This window comes from Schistocerca gregaria, chromosome 3 (genome assembly GCF_023897955.1).
Source record: "Schistocerca gregaria isolate iqSchGreg1 chromosome 3, iqSchGreg1.2, whole genome shotgun sequence".
Taxonomy (NCBI): domain Eukaryota; kingdom Metazoa; phylum Arthropoda; class Insecta; order Orthoptera; family Acrididae; genus Schistocerca; species Schistocerca gregaria.
Window position 1 is genome coordinate 567,911,063 of NC_064922.1, and position 22,215 is coordinate 567,933,277.

Consider the following 22,215-nt stretch of genomic DNA (forward strand, 5'->3'; position numbering starts at 1 on the left):
ATATATTTTTATAGACAATTTTCTGACAACCACCGTTTGCTGCCAGACAGAGTGGTGGCAAGAAAGACACCTCAAGTGTCCCACTGAAAACACCTCTGTTCCACAGTGCAGTCCGAAGTGACAAAGAGTTAAATACAAAAGTATGAACTCGATAGAAGGTAAATCTGCATCATACACCTCTCTTTTAATCGCTGAGTAGTTCTCAGGTTTTTAATGGCTGTCGCATCAAAAGACCACTTCTATCTGTCCATATCAAAACACTCCGTAAATGCTGATGGGAAGATCTCCGTTTCAGAAACATAGCAATCATCGGTTTCAAAACACTCTTTAATTTAGTAGAAACAAACCTGGTCTCATTTACTTTTCTGTTTGTTCAATTTCATATTCATTATGGAATTGTTTAAAACCGGCCAGCTGCTGATCCCGGCGGAGGTTCGAGTCCTCCCTCGGGCATGGGTGTGTGTTTTTGTCCTTAGGATAATTTGTCCTTAGGATAAGTAGTGTATAAGCTTAGGGACTGATGACCTTAGTAGTTAAGTCCCATAAGATTTCACACACATCTGAACAAAACTGGTCAGCGACAAAAAATTTGCCTTTGATTTTAAGCAGAAGCATTTTCGTATCTGTACGTAAGCACATTATTGTAGTCTGTGCCAGGTTCAGGTTTAGTTCAGCAAAAAAGTTCTAATACAGGAGCCCATATTGACTGTGACGTACCTTAGAAAATAGTTTGAAGGAACAGAAACCAAATTTATGGGAGTTACAAATTTAGAAAAACCTTTTGGCAGTGCTGACTGAAACACATCTATTGCAATCACGAAATTGTCTGCGATAAAATACAGGAAGCGAAAATTTATCCCTAACTAGTGTAGACGTCATAAAACTCGAAGAAAATAAAACAAGTCAGTGCATAAGGAGAGAGTGAATGTTGTAGCCTGTCCCTTGTTTCACTTTCTGAAGTAATCAGGCAGTAAATTTGCAGAAATTTGAGAAAGGAGAAAGAAATTCAGGGAAGAAACTGAAAAAAATTAAGGTCTGCCTATGACATTGCAATTATTGCAGAGATTTCGAAGCTCTTGAAAGATCATTTGAATGGAATCGATATTCTCTTGAAAAGAGTAAATTAGGAAATGAGACCTTGAAGGTAGTAGATGACTTTGCTGTTTTGGCAACAAATTATCTGACGGTCGCAGAAGCAGGTAGGATATAAAATGCAGACTTGCAAAATGAGCTTTCCCCAAAAAGATAACCGTGCTGTATCGAAGGTAAATTTATATGTAGGGGAGAATTTTCTAAGAGTTTGAAAGGTAACCCGGTGGGGACTGTCTAAATGGTTGATGGTGCAGGCATAATTTTAGTTATGCTAAACAAGTTGATTGAATACCATCAGGTTGCTTAAGACTACATTGGACAAGTATCTTTGGTGAAAGAAGAGAGTCAAGTATTCTGACCCTAAAAATGTGGATAACGCAATCTTAACTGATCTGATGGCCAGTAGACTTTGATTGACCAAATCTTCCGCAGTTTCTCTATATAGGTGCAGCTGAGAGCAAGTGTCTATTGAGATTTGTACGCCCTGACAATGCCATAGCGGCAGTACGTTACATAGCTTGCTTCTTGTGGCGATGTAAATTGCAGCTGGCGAGATGTGTGCAGCCGAATTGAGGCATGGAGGCAGCACCTGTGAATCGATCGCGGCCATGAAAGAAATGCAAAAATCTCATGATCTAGCGACCAGGCAGACGGATCGCAATTTACTCTCCACCAGAGCCCTGAAATCATGGTAGATTTCAGTGTGTGACACACACGTTTGCTGGTACCAATGACCAATTTGGCTCACTTATACGACAGCGTGCACAAGGATACCAAATGTCAAGACTGGTAAATCTAAAACGAATAAGAGTGCCCTCAGCAAATGAGCAGTCCGATATGTTTGAAATCACACTCTTGGTATAGTAAGAACTTCACCACAGGCTCCCCAGTCTAAATTACTCTCAAGTGAAGTCAGTTCAGAATAGGTCCCGAGCACCAACCACACATGCCAGAGCCTTAGTTAGAAGTCCCTTACCAGACCAAAGTCCCACAAGCGAGTGCTTCACACCTCTCAAGAAAAATTCCGTTTTCCCACAAAGTGCATGAACTACACTGCCTTCACTCTGTCTTGAGCCAATCAAAGGGCTCTAGAGGCGCCAAATCTTCCCTCCCACACGAAAGCACAAAGTCGTGTCGAGATAGGGCAAGAGTTCAGGAACCTGAGTCTATGGAAGAAAAAGGAACAGCCAATTACTGGGTTTCTCTTTTTTCTTTCGCATAGGGAGAAGATGATTTTCTGTGAAGTCATGTCGCTTCCCACGGCAACGAGCGAGCAGATACAATCTTAAAGATCTTTATCTAAATTGTTTGTTCCTTGGAGCCTGTTAGTCCTAGCTATGTGGTGTAATACAGATTCTGTCTCTAAACTGTCAGAAACTGGAGTTTCTTATACAACTGAGGCAGCCAATGGAACTGGTTCATAGGCCTATGTGCAGTATCGGTGAACACGAAAAGTTGTGAATTTTTATTACACGTGGCTCTGCGCATAATGCCCTGTTCACGAGTCCACTGTGTACATGGGTTCCTTCAGACCATTGCCCCCAGCTCAGGTTTCCGCTGGTGCCACAGCAGGTATCGTGTCATTTTTCTGCTGGAGACTTGTCTTGACGGGGGGCTGCTCTGTCTGCCCTGTACAGTTGTGTGAATGTCCTGCAAGATTTACTAAAGGATGGGCTCGCCACTAATTGCTTTCAAGTCTCAACATGCCGGTTCTATGAGATGAGAACCATAAATATACCTCATGCTTTTAGCATCCTACCAGGGTCCATCGATGTCTGCTCAGGCTGTTATTTTTCTAGAGTCTTGCTCAAGGTGCATCAGGCTGCAACAAAAACTTTAACAATTTTCCATATGCGAGAGTATAACTTGCCCTCTCTCACTGCCATTGATTTCTGCTTTGGTTTTGTTTCACTCAATATTGTTTAGTGTGACGCAAACCAGAGGAAATCATTGAAAATAGTAATAGAATCTGATCCTTATAATCGATCTGCTCTATCATTCATTTGGTCTCAATCAGCACACTCGTACATTCTCAAATTCTCAGTGAAGAAGGATACCACATGTGTAGTCTGCTTGTCTTATTACCTAAGTTGTGTAAATTTGTAAATTATTTTCTAAGAAATGACAACAAATGCAGGTACACCGTCAGAGCATTAATAATTGTGTAGTAAACTAACACCTCACAATCAAGACAGTCTACATCTACATCTACATCCATACTCCACAAGCCACCTGACTATGTGTGGCGGAGGGTACCCTGAGTACCTCTATCGGTTCTCCTTTCTATTCCAGTCTCGTATTGTACGTGGAAAGAAGGATTGTCGGTATGCTTCTGTGTGGGCTCTAATCTCTCTGATTTTATCCTCATGGTCTCTTCGCGAGATATAGGAGGGAGCAATATACTGCTTGAGTCTTCGATGAAGGTATGTTCTCGAAACGTTAACAAAAGCCCGTACCAAGCTACTGAGCGTCTATCCTGCAGAGTCTTCCACTGGAGTTTATCTATCATTTCCGTAACGCTTTCGCGATTACTAAATTATCCTGTAACGAAACGCGCTGCTCTCCGTTGGATCTTCTCTATCTCTTCCACCAACCCCATCTGGTGCGGATCCCACACTGCTGAGCAGTATTCAAGCAGTGGGCGAACAAGCGTACTGTAACGTACTTCCTTTGTTGTCGGATTACATTTCCTTAGGATTCTTCCAATGAATCTCAGTCTGGCATCTGCTTTACCGACGATCAACTTTATATGAACATTCCATTTTAAATCACTCATAATGCGTACTCCCAGATAATTTGTGGAATTAACTGCTTCCAGTTGCTGACCTGCTATTTTGTAGCTAAATGATAAGGGACCTATCTTTCTATGTATTCGCATCACATTACACTTGTCTACATTGAGATTCAATTGCCATTCCGTGCACCATGCGTCAATTCGCTGCAGATCCTCCTGCATTTCAGAAAAATTTTCCATTGTTGCAACCTCTCGATACACCACAACATCATCTGCAAAAAGCCTCAGTAAACTTCCGATGTCATCCACCAGGTCATTTATGTATATTGTGAATAGCAACGGTCCTATGACACTCCCCTGCGGCACACCTGAAATCGCTCTTACTTCTGAAGACTTCTCTCCATTGAGAATGACATGCTGCGTTCTGTTATCTAGGAATTCCTCAATCCAATCACACAATTGATCTGATAGTCCGTATGCTCTTACTTTATTCATTAAACGACTGTGGAGAACTGTGTCAAACGCCTTGCGGAAGTCAAGAAACACGGCATCTACCTGTGAACCCGTGTCTAAGGCCCTCTGAGTCTCGTGGACGAATAGCGCGAGCTGGGTTTCACACGACAGTCTTTTTCGAAACCCATGCAGATTCCTACAGAGTAGATTTCTTGTCTCGAGAAAAGACATTATACTCGAACATAATACGTGTTGCAAAATTGTACAACTGATAGACGTTAGAGATATAGGTCTATAGTTCTGCACACCTGTTCGACCCTTCTTGAAAACGGGGATGACCTGCGCCCTTTTCCAATCCTTTGGAACGCTTCGCACTTCTAGAGACCTACGGTACACCGCTGCAAGAAAGGGGGCAAGTTCCTTCGCGTACTCCGTGTAAAATCGAACTGGTATCCCATCAGGACCAGCGGCCTTTCCTCTTTTGAGCGATTTTAATTGTTTCTCTATCTGTCGTCTATTTCGATATCTACCATTTTGTCAACTGTGCGACAATCTAGAGAGGGAAGCACAGTGCAGTCTTCCTCTGTGAAACAGCTTTGGAAGAAGACATTTAGTATTTCGGCCTTTAGTCTGTCATCCTCTGTTTCAGTACCATTTTGGTCACAGAGTGTCTGGACATTTTGTTTTGATCCACCTACCGCTTTGACATCAGACCAAAATTTCTTAGGATTTTCTGCCAAGTCAGCACATAGAACTTTACTTTCGAATTCATTGAAAGCCTCTCGCATAGCCCTCCTCACACTACATTTCGCTTCGCGTAATTTTTGTTTGTCTGCAAGGCTGTGGCTATGTTTATGTTTGCTGTGAAGTTCCCTTTGCTTCCGCAGCAGTTTTCTAACTCGGTTGTTGTACCACTTTCCCATCTCTTACGATCTTGCTTGGCACATACTCATCTAACGCATATTGTACGATGGTTTTGAACTTCGTCCACTGATACTCACACTATCTGTACTTGAGGCAAAACTTTTGTGTTGAGCCGTCAGGTACTCTGTAATCTGCTTTTTGTCGCTTTTGCTAAACAGAAAAATCTTCCTACCTTTTTTAATATTTCTATTTACGGCTGAAATCATCGATGCAGTAACCGCTTTTTGATCGCTCATTCCCTGTTCTGCATTAACTGATTCAAATAGTTCGGGTCTGTTTGTCACCAGAAGGTCTAATATGTTATCGCCACGAATCGGTTCTCTGTTTAACTACTCAAGGTAGTTTTCAGATAAAGCACTTAAAAATATTTCACTGGATTCTTTGTTCCTGCCACCCGTTATGAACGTTTGAGTCTCCCAGTCTATATCCGGCAATTTAAAGTTTCCACCCAGAACTATAACATGGTGGGGAAATCTACTCGAAATATTTTCCAAATTATTCTTCAGGTGCTGAGCCACAACAGCTGCTGAGCCCAGGGGCCTATAGAGACATCCAATTACCATGTCTGAGCATGCTTTAACCGTGACCTTCACCCAAATCATTTCACATTTCGAATCTCTGTCAATCTCCTTAGATACTATTGCACTTCTTATCGCTATAAACACGCCTCCCCTTCACTGTTCAGCCTGTCTCTGCGGTATACATTCCAATCTGAGTTTAGGATTTCATTACTGTTTACATGTGGTTTCAGCCAACTTTCTGTCCCTAGTACGATATGGGCGTTGTGACCGTTTATTAATTAGAGCAGTTCTGGGACCTTTCTATAGACGCTCCTGCAGTTTACTATTAGCACATTAATATTGTTGTTCCCTGTTGCATTTTGCCTACTCCTGCCTTGCCGCGTCTCAGGAGGCGTCTTGTCGGGCCCAGGGAGGGAATTCTCTAACCTAAAAAAACCCCATGTGCACTCCACACGTACTCCGCTACCCTTGTAGCCGCATCCGGCTTGTAGTGCACGCCTGACCTTTTCAAGGGGACCCTATATTTCTCCACCCGATAGCGGAGGTCGAGAAATTTGCACCCCAGATCTCCGCAGAATCGTCTGAACCTCTGGTTTAAGCCTTCCATTCGGCACCAAACCAGAGGATTGCGATTGGTTCTGGGAACGATACTACAAATAGTTAGCTCTGATTCCACCCCGCGAGCGAGGCTTTCCGCGTTCACCAACTCCGCCAACCGCCTGTACGAACTGAGGATGACCTCTGAACCCAGACGGCAGGAGTCATTGGTGTCGACATGAGCAACAATTTGCAGTCGGATGCACCCAGTGCTCTCTATCGCCGCCGGTAGGGCCTCCTCCACATCTCGGATGAGACCCCCCGGCAAGCAGACAGAGTGAACACTGGCCTTCTTCCCCGACCTTTCCGCTATTTCCCTAAGGGGCTCCATCACCGGCCTAACGTTGGAGCTCCCAATAACTAATAAACCCCTCCCCCCGTGTGCCTGCGCGGACCTTGCTGAAGGAGCAGCCACATGCCCACTCACAGGCAGAGCGGGCGATGCCACACGGCCAGCCTCCACATTGACCCTCCGCCTCGTGCGCCGTGAACGCCGCTGAACCCGCCACTCCCCTTGGGGAGAGGGTGGCCCAACCGCGCCCGGCACCCGCGAAGATGTCTCGACAGCAGGGACAGTGGGTGAAGCATGTAACACCTGAGGTGTACCTTGCGACGCGCCAGACTCCCCACTGCCGCTACACTCCGAGGCAGCAGCCTGAAGACGGCTGACCGCGTCCATCAACACGCTCAGCTGTTCGCGAAGAGTGGCCAGCTCCTCCTGCGTCCGTACACAGCAGACACACATCGTATCCATCCTAAGGAATCAATTTACTGAAGAGAGTTAATCAACTTTTAACTAGACTGCTAATTCACTAAAGGCGGCTGATTATTGACTAAACTGTGATTGCTAACCACTTCTTGTAGAAAACAATGAAAGTAGCACTATCTGTCTCTGGACGGTATTGAAAACAAACACTAGCACTACTGGCACTATGGCTGACTAAAGGGACTCTGACTGTATTCAAAAGAAACTCGAAATCTATGGAACACTATTACTAGCACTCGACAATTAAAGCTTCCTAAAAGCAAAAACACACCGAAGAAGAAGTGACAAGTAAGAAAAATACAGTTAATACTTAAATTAAGGTAGCTCGCTGCACATCAGACATGAAGCAGACGGCGGTTAGGGCGACACTGACACTACTGGCACTATGGCTGACTAAAGGGACTCTCTCTGACTGTATTCAAAACAAACACGAGATCTATGGAACACTTTTACTAGCACTCGACAATTAAAGCTTCCTAAAAGCAAAAACACACCGAAGAAGAAGCGACAAGTAAGAAAAATACAGTTAATACTTAAATTAAGGTAGCTCGCTGCACATCAGACGTGAAGCAGACGGCGGTTAGGGCTACACTGACACTACTGGCACTATGGCTGACTAAAGGGACTCTCTCTGACTGTATTCAAAACAAACACGAAATCTATGGAACACTATTACTAGCACTCAACAATTAAAGCTTTCTAAAAGCAAAAACACACCGAAGAAGAAGTGACAAGTAAGAAAACTACAGTTAATACTTAAATTAAGGTAGCTCGCTGCACAGCAGACGTGAAGCAGACGGCGGTTAGAGCGACACTGACACTACTGGCACTATCCAGTGGCACAGTCCAGTTGATACATACAGAAACACAAAAAGATATTATGGTTCAAATGGTTCAAATGGCTCTGAGCGCTATGGGACTTAACACCTGAGGTCATCAGTCCTCTAGAACTTAGAACTACTTAAATCTAACTAACCTAAGCACATCACACACATCCATGCCCGAGGCAGGATTCGAACCTGCGGCCGTACCAGTCCCGCGGTTCCGGACTGGAGCGCCTAGAACCGCACGGCCACCACGGCCGGCAAAGATATTAAATAATGATATTACAGAATGGTATCCTATCACTCCCTCCACAATGGTCCCTGGAGAGACAAATTTTACGACTAAAAATTTCACATGAACTGAGAACATGCCACTTATGCACATGCATAAACTGTGACTGATAGGACTGAAGAACAGCATTTTGCACCACAGTGGACTGTCCTCTCACTCAGCTCATGACGTGGCAGAGGTGGAAGCAGATGTCTCTCGTCTCACAGCATGTGGTGTCTGGGCAGCCACTGGCATCTGGGCAGCTTACGGACCACAGTAGAACCCTTGGCCTCATCCTGCTCAGGCTGCAGTCAGCCGTCAGGAACTGGCGTGACAGCGTTGTATTTGACGTGAAAAGTGAAACCTGGTGTAGAAATCCATTCAGTGTAAGCGAGATATGGAACAGCCCTGCTCTTCCTGTTCGCCTCTGCATCGCAACACGCGCCTGTCGGCGCGGGAAATCTGATTAGCTCACATCTTGTCAATGGTACACGTCACCCTCAGTACCCAGCTGAGTCAGTTAGTCTTGGCACACATGTTGACTGTGGTGCCATGTGACTTGCTTGTCCCTTCATTAGCGGCCAGGTGGGTTGTTGGCCGCTAGGTGGTAGCTGCCGGCGCATGGTGGCGTCCTTCTATCTACGCTGGCTTGAAATGTGCCACCTCCACTGGGGCTGCATGATGTAGGTGCGTCACCTGGCAAGCTGGTTCATCACAGCGGGTGGGCTCGTCCTCATCACCTGGGACATTACAGCTGACTCATTACGGCTGCATGCTCCCTTTGCCCGTCGCTGATTGGCATGGGCTGTGTCGTCCAGTCTGTCGTGTTGGTTCCAGAGTCTGCACAATCCTCAAGTGTGGTCAAGTGCCATATTCTCTCACAAATGTCATTACATTGATATAATCAATTTACAGAAATAAAAATAATGCTGAGTACAAAATTTTTTACCTTAATATATTTATTTATTTTATTACTAAGGACGCAAATCCAAACATAAATTTAATGGCTGCAGGACACTGTTAATGTTGTATGGATGTAAATTATGTGGTGTGAGGTGTCTTTGATTGTGTGTGCAGGTGTTTTTGTTACTTTTTGGTTAGTTCAATTCCTGTTATGCACTCAAATTTTACGCTGGCACTACCTCTATACCTCCACCAAACGTACAGACTTTTCCCAATACTAAACCCTGTGCCTTTGCTAATATTACCGAAGCGAAATTTCATGCATTTTATTCCTTGTATACTCCTCTAAATTTCGATTTCTGGCAGTGTTGTCTGCTGACGCTGAAGTGGCCAGGAACTGCGTCTACTCACTCAGGTGCTGCTTATGTGTATGAAATCTTTGTAGTGGCATTTTATGATTGTGTACAGTACACGTAATTTTGCATAATACAAGGATGCTTCCTGTCTGCTCCGTCAGGATTTCTACTGCTGAAATGAAAGCATACTAAGTCTCGTCCATGGTCCATCATTTTTTTTTTCTATTTCCAGGTCTGGGGTTCGCCACTCTACCGCGACTTGTACTTGTCCGTGCCGATTCCCCATATACAGTATTTCACCGCTTCAGAGCGTCTTCGTGCACTGTCATGGTATCTCCACGTATTTCCAGGCTCACACAAACCAGTTATGACCTCCGTTGACGTATACAATTGTTTTCCTGCTCGTTCTCTGCCGTGCTCCGTGTCACCGACGTGGCGTGTTCTATTACGCATTTCGCCGCGGAAGTAGCATATTCCCGTTGCATTCGCCCATGTGCTGGGGGGTGTGTCCTCATATAGCGGTTCAGAGAGTCGCAAAAAATTTTCTTCACTTCTGTGATGCTCTCGATGGTGCACTACTGGACGAGATTGTGTTTCCAATTGCGAGACCTACTCACGTGCCTGCCGAACGTCCTTAGCCAACTCGTTTTGTTGCACGGCGACTCGGGTCTGCTGATCTTTTTCAGAGATTTTGGCCTGTTTGATTTGCATCTGTTCAATTCGCTTGGCAGCCTCACTCATTTCCTCCTGCTTCTCTACAAGTTTTTTGGCTTGCTTTTGGAGAGTTGCAAGTACGTTTTTTGTTTTACACACCTCAGTTCTTGCCAGTTAAACTTGTTCTTTGGCTACTGATGCGTCCTTTCGTGCTACTTGCGCTGCCAATCGCGCTGTTTTGGCATCGCGCCTCGCCTGGTCCGCATTTCTGCTGTCGTTTTCTAGACATTCTCTAGCTCATTTTGGATTCCTGCTGTCTCTTGACTCCATCTATACTGCCTGTGACCGTTCTTATGACTAATTTGTGTCATTCCTCCTCTTCTTCCGGTCCAATTTTCTCTGCCTCTTACATGAATTGCATGAGAGTCTCAAACTGAGATCCACCGATAAAACCGCCAGGACTAGATGAACGAGATTCCATTATTCTGTGACGTTTCGTTCGTGATTCTGGTCTGCCAGGCTCACTGGTGGTGAGTCTCGTACCAGCAGCGCCTACATTTCGTTCTGCTACGGTCTCCCGTTCACTTTCGTCACCTGACTGAGGCATGTCGTCGTACTCTACAGGTTCTACGTTCGACATTTCTGCCCGGTCTGCAACCGCATTTACCCGGGAATCCCCTGTCGTATCTGCCTGCTCACCGCTAATAATCTCACGTGGATCCATAGTTATCAAAGCACAATTACTTCATCTTCTCTGTAGGAAATGTGCCTTGCTTCTGTAAGCATGCACTCCAATTCTGACCCAAACGAATTTAAACAATACACATTCCTAGTCCACAGAGATTCTACTGTAAATTACTCTCCCATGAGCTATTGATCCCTAGTTCCTGACAACGAATTCAGATAACATCATGCTTGTCTATGCTAACAAACAAAAGTCTCAGTCTATTCTAACAAATCAGCACAACGCCGTTCGCCGACAGAAACAAACACTCAAGTGAAACAGAAATCGCAACCACAACATGAAAATATGAACATTCAATAACTAACTTTAGTACTATGTCTAGGCTCCAGCAATGCGAATCAACTCTATCCAGCGCACCACATTAAACATGGGGAACAGAAACTTCACTATCTACGATCGTACGGTCACAGAAGGTGCCATCAATTCAAAATTATGCACAAGGGACGTCAAATTGAAAGAGTACGCTAGGCAACACGATTTGACGGTCACAGAAGGAGCCATCAATACGAGATCCTGGGTTGAGAAAGCACAATGAAAGGTAACCAGATGGGGACGGGTTTTCTGTGCAGTCATGTCGCTTCCTAAGGCAACAAGCGAACAGATACAATCTTAAAGATCTTTATCTAAATTGCCTGTGCCTTGGAGCTTGTTAGTCCTAGCTATGTGGTGTAATAAAGATTCTAATCGGTTCTCAGACACTGGAGTTTCTTATACAACTGAGGCAGCCGATGGAAGTGGTTCACAGGCCTATTTGCAGTATCGGTGAACACGAAAAGTTGTGAATTTTATTACACGTGGCTCTGCACACAGTGCCCTTTTCCCGACTCCACTGCGCTCATGCGGCTCTTCACACCATTGCCCGCAGCCCAGGCTTTTACTGGCACAACGGAAAATATCGCGACATTGTTCTGCTGGAGACCTGTCTCGAAGAGGGTCTGCTCTGCCTGCCCTGTATGGCTGTGGGCGTGTCCAGCAAGATCTACTAAGGGATGGGCTCGCTGTCAATTGCTTTCAATTCTCAACATGCTGTTTCTACGAGATAAGAACCACAAAAATACCTCATGCTTTTAGCGCCCTATCAGGCTCCATCAACGTCTGCTCAGGCCATTAACTTTCTAGAGTCTCGCTCAAGTTGCATCAGGTTGTAACGAAAACTTTAATAATTTTCCGTATAGAAAAAATAGGTGTGAGAGTTACATGACCTGTCTCACGTTTGCCTGTGGTTTAGCCATATATGCAAGGCAAACATGCATACAAGATAAGCATAATGGCTTTGGAAACGTGATGTTGCAGAAGAGTGCTGAAGATAAGGTAGACAGATAGGCTAACTAGCGAAAATTTACGAAACAAGTTAGAGAGAAAGGTAATGGAAGCAAGTCTGTGAGTGTGAGTACGTTTGGTGGGCATTGATGGGATAGGGGTAAAAATTATATGGTGAAGTCAATGGTCAGCTGCAGTAAGCAGATCAAATGCATGTGATCTGCAGTACTTATATAGAAGTGAAGAGATTTACACACAGCAAACTGAAATAGAGGATTAAATCAAACTAGTTTTCATGTTGAGGGCCACAACAATAACACACATCGAGAAATACATTTTTTCTAAGAGGTTATACAGCTGATTATACATATTAAATAAAAAATCATATTAGGCCAGTCGTATCACAGAGGGCTATTGAAAATTTACTGAATAAGTAGTTCTTTCCTGTGCCAGTTGTTAAGAGACTCAAGACTTCCAAATTCTTGAACTAATTTGCAGAAACGGGTGATGCCACATTCATAAATGTGTAGGGTATTTTGAAAGATATTATGTTCGCTGCTTATTGTAAGAAACAAATAATTTTCTACAGTCAATGGGGAACATGATGTCTTTCAAAAGTTTCTATTGACTGTGAGCCCTGTCCGTGAGAAGTTACTCACATATTTAAGAAGTTTTTGTCAATCTGAAGGATAGATCGTGCACACATACACTTTCGATAGTTTGATTTTGTTTCACCCCTAGCAATACCAACACAAATTCCGTAACGCTCATTATCAGTGGGTGGAGGTAATTAATGCCCAAAAATCTTAAATAAGAATAAAAATTTAAAATGTTTTATTGTTATTGACTTATATTAACGTTATTCTTTTTAAGAGGTATTGTTATGTAATTAGGGTCCAGAATCCGAACATATTTTTAGCACAATTGAGCAATATCAACACCCTTTCAATAATGAGAATTCTGGGAGGGAGGGGGATACTTTAACGCCCACCATAAAAATTAACAACAATTTAAGTTTTCTTAACTGTTGCTCACTCATAACGTATTGTTTAAAGCAATGCTGATGTGTAAGTAATGTTCCGAACCCGAACATATTGAATATGACATTCATTGCAAAAAACGATATCTACCATGGAAACTTAAATTTTTGGGCAAAGGTTAAATGAAAAGTTTAAATAGTGGCACTATTTGGTAAAATAACTTACTGAAAACAATAAATATTTTTCAGAATTTTAAAGTGTAAAGTAACTGATAATGTTATAACATTTTCAGATGGTGAGAAAAAGTACCCTAGCTTCCGTCAAGGTGTTGTGAGGGTTAATCCAGAGAAAACATAAATTTTGTAGCAGTCAAAAGTCATTTCGTTAGCAACCCTAAAGCAGAAAGAGGGATGAAAGAAGGAGAGCATGTTATGGTTCATGTGTGCCATTTCCTTTATTCTTCTGTTCATCATAACATTTCACCGAGTAAGAAGCAGATTGGGCGGGGTGCGCAAGGTGTTACAGTGCTAGCTCATGGGACATGCCCGCCCCTCACATTACTTGTGCCAAAGTAGGCTACCCGCTAAACAGTATTATTGCATGCGTTCTCCTTACGCACTAGCTCCTTGGCCAGCCCCGGCTGCATACGCTCTGCCTATGTAGTAGGATCACGTGCGCTACAAACCCTGGGACAGAATTGGAGGCTTGTCAGCTCTCTGTTCACCCTGCCCAGTTGTGCTCGTGTTCGCTGACTACCGTTTAGCAAGCACGCGAACTGCTACAGTCTGAAAAGAAGTTCACGTAGAGGGCATGCCATAAAGCTGTGTGTTTCACAGGGTTCCTTAGTACGGGTGACGAGGTGGTTCCTGGTAACGCGGGCAGCAAGGACCAGCAGCTGGCACTGGCCTGGGTGCAGAGGAACATCGTGAACTTCGGCGGCGACCCTCAGCTGGTCACTCTGTTTGGGGAGAGCGCTGGTGGCATTTGCGCGTCCTTCCATCTGGTGTCACCGCTGTCTGCAGGTCAGTACACAGTGATACCCATACCTACCTCCACCTGTTACCTGATTGTTTGCATCCATTACAATGGTCGTTGAAACCAGGGAAAGTGTATTAAACTGAGCATCAACACTGGTAAAGCATGCATTTGTGTGGGTGTTTAACATGCCATGAAAGACGATAATTACAATTCTGCTACTTTACAAGGCCCTACTAGGTTCCTTTTGCAAATGTTTCATAAGTCAAATCATTTTATTGAAACTATAGCACTTATTCATTATTATGTAATAGAAAAGAGCCTACCTACAAGGACTGGAACATAGTATGATGATGAAATGTTGGCATCTACAGGGATACAAGGAAAAAGACACTACTGATCACAGAAAAAGAGCTTTGCTCTAAAGATATTTATTCGCTTGAAGCATTAAATTGGACAAAATCTCTTGATCCAAACGAAGTTGTGGTGTATTGAACTTTGAACACCTACACCTAGTCTCCAATTATCTGATTTGATAATGTGTTCTTAATTTGTGTTTTACTTTTCACATCTATATTTTCCCACTATTTTCCTTCGAAAACATGAAAAAATGTTGAATGAAATAAAATCACGCTATGTTTTCAGTTATCAAAGCTCTTCTGGGATAAGGAAGGAAGGAATGAAGATTAGGGTTTAACGTCTTGTTTACACCGGAATCATTAGTCAAGGATACAAACTGAATCAGTAAATTAAAGTTTTTTTTTCTTCTTGTTAGGCACATATGTTTGCAATATACCACTCTGACATTGCGACTGGCATAGTTTATGGACTCTTGAAAACCAATGCCGGCCATAATACAAACTTTACTCCCCAACTCAAGGAAGTGGAGGGAGAGAGATGAACTAGAATAGTCTTTGCAGCTGTGTCAGGCAGTATGCGAGGTGGTGTACTGGACAAGCATCTGCGTAATAAGTGGGAGATGCGGTTTCAAGTCCCGGCCTTAGTACCAATTTTTATTTTACGCTTCAGCTTCTATCCCTATAAAAGATACTCAATGTGTCTCAAGAAAAATGTAGTTCCATGAGATATTATTAGAGATGAAACACAAGCTAGGACTGTGTCAAGGATGCGAAGGAAATTGATCGTGCCCTTTTAAAGGCTCCATCCCTCCATCTGCCTAGAGCGATTTACGAAAATCACAAGAAGCTAAAATCTGGATGGCTGGACAGAGACTGGAACAGTTTCCCTCGTTAACACGTTGGCTGCCACCGGTGTACCAGCGCGACTGGCCGATACTGGTGCACGTGCCGTGGACGCACCTGCGCGGAGAGAGACTCAGCTGTAGCGAGACAACACGGTTCGGTTTAGTTAGGCACAGCCATTCGGTGTGGTTTACTGCGCAGGCACTCTAAGAACATATTGTTTTCAGTTTTTACGGATGCGGTTCTCGTTTTTTCCCTAAAGATTTTCTCTGTTGTGGGACTGAAAATGGAAAACATGGCGGGCCCTTCAGAACCTAAGAAACGTAAAATACGGGACACAATAAACGTACAAAACCTAACGGTTGAGGAATTATTGCAAATATTAGAAGAAAGCGATTCGGAAACTGAATTGGCCAGTGGGGAGGACGGGTGGTAATCCAGTGAAGGGTCTGACGGAGCCGAATTTGCTTTAGATGAGACTAGAAATGGCTATGACTCTAAGCGATAGGCAAGGCAGAAGGAGTGGTAACAAGTGGTAACGTAGCTGGTACAAGTGCTGCATGGGAAGGCGAGCCAGTTGGAAAGGTAAATTGCCCGTTTATAAAAATGAGTGACAGCTAACTCAACCAACGAGAAACACTCCCTTAGATTATTTTCGTCTTTTCCTGACGGACGAATTTCTTTTGAAAGTTGTAGAAGGATCAAATCGAAACGCAACTGCAGTATTCCTTCTGGTGGGAACCAAAGAACAATCACGAATAAACTGTTGGAAAGATGTGACGGTTGGCGAATTGTTAGTGTTCCTGGGAGTTTTCCTGCACATGGGAAATATAAAGATGAGGAAGTTGCAGGACTATTGGAAAAAGGACCCTTCATTTCACGTGAAAAGAATTGTCGATAGTATTTCAAGAAATCATTTTCTTCTGATACTTCGTGCATTGCATTTTTCTTAAAATCCAAAAAAAGAAGGCGAACCATAACCACCCGACATGTATAAAATACGTCCAGTTCTCACTTTTTTCAATGATAGGATGTGCCAAGCGTACTACCCTGGACGGGAACTGTCACTGGACGAATCAATGAGGAGGAGTGGTACTCAAGCGTCAACATCTCCGGATGTAATTAACATTTTACACTGCAACAAACTGCACTGATTACGGATTTGTTTATGTGTTCAGATGTGCTAACAAAACTAACGGGGTTCCATTTAAAAAAAACGTAGGTTTGTGTTAAAAAACATACTTCCGTCCATTTCTTTGTGGTTTGTATTAAGCAATTACACTAGCCCCTCTCCTCACGTTCGGTCTAAGGAATCGATTCGTCAGTATTTGATGTGGTTTACGAAATATACCCAGCGGTAATGTTAGGTGACTCACCCTGTATATCATATTGGGACTGCTCTTAGTGGTTTATTAATCTCAGATATCGAAATTAATAGTCGTTATGAAGAAGGATATCAAATTGTTCTTTTAAAACTCACGAAACCTACAAAATTATAATGAAACTTTTAAAATAAATAATCTGGATAATTTTACAACCAAGCTTAGATTTGAACTATTTTGTGATAAGAACAATACACCTGACGTGGACCACCGCTTACGAAGGTGGGACTACTGCACAATATGCGAAAGAAAAGTGACATGTAAGTTTCAAACAGAGAAAAAGCTGTGTGGAAGAGTGCAAGAGCAAAGCCGTTTTATGTAGTTCAAAATTCCACTTGCTCACCAAATAGGTTGCAGAAATCACTCTTTCAATCCGTAACCATATGGCAGTGCTTAAAAAATCACTGTAGAAATACACTGCCTGAAGAAACGAAAATAACCCTGAAGGCATGGTTGGATATCGCTGTAACTTTTTACAATACACACTATCGGCAGGTACCTAGATGACAAAGCTTTAATTCTTTGTGACATAATGGCCACCAGGGAGAATTAGTGTTGTTCGTATTTAGTGTAGTTACCAAGCCTGATTGGGTATATAAGACGCGTGAAAAGTATCACACATTGTGTGATCGCTGCAAAGGCCGCTGACATGTCGGTTACTCGTGTGAGACAGCGTTTCCAACTAGTGAAAAATTTTAAGGGGCCCTCATCGTGTGACTTCATTATGCCAATTGGTCAAATCACGTGATATCTAAATCTGTGAGGCATTCGTTGGGACAATGCCCCGATGTTAGACTGCTTTGGAACGCGAGGGCAAATACATTTGTCTAACTTCCAGTCAACCACATCTGACCATCACAACTCGCTTTATTATGCATCAGCCACCTTTTAACCCCTTCACATCTGTGCCTGCCATCAGAAAATACGCAATGGTCTTCCTGAAACATATTTTGTAATCCCTCACCGGTAGTCGGAGACTATCAGCTGCAAGTCTACGGCACTACCACGCCATCCGTAAGCTGGAGTTAATACCAGAACACAAACGGGTGCATTTGGAGCTATTTCGCTTTGTAGATCCATAAGATTGGTGTTAAATTGCGTTCAGTGAGGAATCACCGTTCTTAACTACTCCAGATGACCACCGTTAGGGCGTGTGGTGGCTACTTGGCGAGGGGTTCTATTCTTACAATGTTTAGGAGAGACACAGAGTTGTCACTTCTGGTGTTAAGGCCGTGTGATATTACTTCATGTCACGGCTGCTAGTGACTGAGGGAACTGTGATGATTAGAACAGTATACCACAGACATGTTTCCTCCTGATGACCTACTGCTTGCATGACAGTATTGGGGTAGTCTTCTCAATTTGATAATGATCGACCACATGTGGCACATGTCTCTTTGAACCGTGTATCGTCTTGAGATTCTCCCATGGTCACTGACAGCATCAGCTTTGATCCCAATAGAATATGCTTGGGAACAGCTCCAGTGTTAGCATCATCCGAGTGTCACTAACCAGGATGTGAAGGACCAGTTACAGTAATTGATGACCATCTTCGCTCTGGAGAGGATACAGTACCATTTCGTCATTTCGACACCCTTCCCATCCGAGTCAGTGAAAACATTCTGGCCAGATGGGGTGCAACGACCTCCTAGTAAGTGAGCTCATACTGTGAAGTTCTTTGTAAATTCGACTCGATTCCAAAATCACTGAAATAGCCTCACATATCCTCTCAACCCATGAAGAATAATTGCGATTCACCCTCCGCTTCAGGGTTTTCTACTTGTTTGGTCATGTGGTCTATTGCAGGTAAATCACAAGTTTAGGAATTTGAAATGATCCTTCTTGGCCAACTGCCGAGCTGCTGATGTTGTATTGGTGCCACCAAATCTAGACTCCATCTCGTGATGTCTTGACGACTGACTGTTACACCAGGTGGCGCCGCAACATGGTGATGACTAGAAAGCCTGTATAGTGAGAGAGTGGCCATAGGTGAAGTTGCCCGTGATTGGTTGATTAGCTTTGGCAGAAAAATGGCGCCAAGCGTCTCTCGCGCTTCCTATGTTCGCCGTGCTTTTGAGCTGAATTGAAGTTCGGAGAATTTATGGAAATGATTAAAAGGTATTTGAATAATTGAGAGACTTCTTATGCGTTGTGAATGCATGTTCGATTTAGTTGTGTATCGTTTTTAGTACGTAATTAGCGTTTACGATCTTGAATACGAGTCGGCTGGGGTGGACGAGCGGCTGTAGGCGCTACAGTCTGGAACCGCGCGACCGATACGGTCGCAGGTTGGAAACCTGCCTCGGGCATGGATGTGTGTGATGTCCTTAGGTTAGTTAGGTTTAAGTAGTTCTAAGTTCTAGGGGACTGATGACCTCAAAAGTTAAGTCCCATAGTGCTCAGAACCATTTAAATACGAGTTGAAATAACGAAACATTTTGTGATGAAGTCAGTAGGCCTACATGTTTGATGTAAACTCGTTAGTAATTGTATAGTATTGTTGTAAGACGTCGTGGTCTCCTGACCTTTATTGATTATATTTTCTGCCCTCACAATCATATTTCGCACATCAAGACGCTTCATTCGAACCCAAACTCGATAAGATAAAGTCAATATTGTATGAAGTCTTGTAAAAGATATGCAAATAACTAATAAATCGCAAATGCGCACCGAGATTGAAATACTCGTGGCTGGCGTACATACACACATTCAAGACACGACGGTCACAGGGACTTTTAGTTCGGGAGACGCAAAATGCACGCCGGGAGGCCGGTCCCTTCAGATGGCGACTCAACCTATCTATGTGGGCGTGCGAACGCCCATAGAGCAGACAGCATTTGCCCGAGTGAAAGGAAGAACGACCCCATGTTCGGCTTAAAAGCAAATTCCGCTACATTGTGTGGGGGCGCCCAGCCTACGCATTCTTTACAAGTATAGCACACAGTTTAAGAGATTTTCACAGGGAGACAGCAAACGCCAAACGCCGATGCTACAGATTTCCGGATTGGTCGCCTTAAACGAAAAGTCATTCTCCCGTTCTAGAAGAGCAACGCTGACTGGCAGACGACATTTCTGATGCCTTGAGCTGAAGAAGTAATGGAAGAGACCGAAAGATATGCCCCTTCACGTCTGGCGTGGAGAGGGGCCGTTCCGTTGTCGCTCTTAGAGTGAGAACACGTAACAAGAGCGTGCGCGCTCGTACGTGTACTCAAAGGGTGAGGAACAAGTCTCTCCTAAGTACTTCACTGGGAGAGCACCTCTGTCGAGAGCGAATCGAAGTGCGACTCTATATTGAGTACTTGCGATTAAGCGCTGTTCACTGTGTTGGCCTCCACACTTATTGTGCGGTGTGAATGGACAGAGCTATAGTTAAACGCCTGCAAGCGAACTTTTGAGTGGCATCGCGGTGGACTGGTCATCTGGCCGGTGTACCACGCCAATAGCTAGACTAGGGGCGAGTAGGAGTCCTTGACTTCATTAAGGCATAGAGAGAGTTTAATTGGGAAAGGTTAATCCAGATAGAACGAGAGTTATCTTATTTGTCAGCAGCGAGCGGCGAAACAGCAGCCATCGCAGCTTACGGTATTGTGCGCTACAGCTCTTGCGAGCCCCGTATTTCCTCCACAATAGTACAGTTCACTGCATTTCACACGCGACAGCCTCGACCGTACCTAGCAACATTCTAACGGATAATTATTCAAGTTGAGTAGGCGCAGCTCTCAGCCATTCTGCCAAGTCAAGAACAATCTTAAACTTTGTACAGAAATTTCATTAGCATATCCTATCCTTAAGAGGTAACTTCAAATTCTGAAAAGAATCCTGAAATAACTTGTTCATTTCATAACTAAAAGTGCCATTGTGATTTCTCAGAGTTTTTGCAAAATAAATAAAATTTTTCGTTCGTTTCATATTTTTCTTACACTAATTATCACTACTCCGGTACCCAAGTATCCCACTATTTATGTAAGAAATTTTGTAAATTATTGTGACATTTCCTTAGATCAGATGACTCCAGAAGATATTTATCGCTGAAAGTTTTTCAGGCATTTCTCTTTAGAACGTAAGGAGCGTCTGTCTGACTTCTCTAGTAGTGTGGGGGTGGAAATTGCGTCTTGCAGGAGCCACAGGGTAAAGGGTACATCTCAGATTAATCCATTGCGCAGAATGACAGAATAGCACCCACATGCTCACATTGTTTTTGACATCTGCAATTCATTCTGCAAACGTTCGTAAATGATGCCAGGTTGTATTGCATTTGGTTGTTCCAATAGAGGCGAAGGTGGATTTCGCATGTTTGCATTTCCACGCAATGAAGAAAGACGAAAGCAGTGGGTAGTCGCAGTCAACAGGGCTGACATAAATCAGACAGGAGCCTTGTGGAAACCAACCAAGTAATCTTATCTATGCGAAGTAAGTCGTTTTTGCTTTTTACTACATTTAAAACAACTTGCAATATACACAGTTAAATTTGAAAACAGACCTGTAAATTGGCTGTGCGAAAGTTATTATATCACATAATTCTTGCGAACAAAGGCATTTAACGAATGGTTTCGCCATATTGTCTTGTGCATTTGATTCAGGGAGTGTCTACTCCACTACTCCACTACTGGCCATTCAAAAGTTCCGCTGGCAGTTTGGCAGAAAAATATCCGCCGTATCGTCCGGTTGGCCACTCTCTCCCTATACAGGATCTCTGGCGATGACTTTGCAGTGGTCTTTGCGCCAAGTGGGAATTTAAATGTTCCGGAACAGCCGGCAACCAGTATACGGAGTAAACACCAATTCCATCGATGAAGAAGGGTATTCACGGATATTTTCTGAGTATTTTGGTATAGGAGACCAGTGATTTTCGGTGGCTCGCTACAGAGTAATTTGCTTATCGTTCCATCTGTTATTCTCGTATCGGTACAATGTTCTAAATGTTCACAATATGTTCTGTGTGTCTTATTTGGGAACAGATTTGCTCCATTCACTCAGGATAATCGCTGTTTACAACAGTAATGCCCACTTTACTCTTCGCTTTCAAGCTACTTTTCAGTATTGTTCGATTTTTAACTCGGGTTTCCTGTTCCGACAGTGTTAGTTGCACGCTGATAGTGATACATTGTAGATATGTTCATTGATGAACAGTTGGCCGATTTACAGCTCTCATGTTTCTTCATCAAATGCGATAGAAGTTCAAATGGCTCTGAGGGCTATGGGACTTAACATCTATGGTCATCAGTCCCCTAGAACTTAGAACTACTTAAACCTAACTAACCTAAGGACATCACACAACATCCAGTCATCACAAGGCAAAGAAAATCCCTGACCCCGCCGGGAATCGAACCCGAGAGCCCGGGCGCGGGAAGCGAGATAGAGGAAAGGTACGACGGAGCTGCGCTGAATAGTTCCTGCTAGAGAAGGGACTGATTAGAACCAATAACTCACTGGAAAGGGCTAACTCGTTCCTGTCATTCGCTTACTACTTACAAGTTAAATAAATGTAAAGAACTTAGAATGAAGATTAGTAGCTTTCCACTACCTCCTTTGTGGCATTTGACATTTTCGATGAAGTACTACCTTTAGTCTTCGGT

General features: G+C 43.5%; 1 protein-coding gene across 1 annotated transcript in view; it reads left to right on the forward strand.

The window, feature by feature from the left end:
* LOC126354457 (pyrethroid hydrolase Ces2e-like) overlaps positions 1–22,215 on the forward strand; it is a 127,529-nt gene that overhangs the window by 52,352 nt on the left and 52,962 nt on the right. The window contains exon 4 of the mRNA XM_050004153.1: positions 13,917–14,102. Coding sequence (XP_049860110.1) covers positions 13,917–14,102 — 186 coding nt within the window. The remainder of the gene's footprint in view (positions 1–13,916; positions 14,103–22,215) is intronic.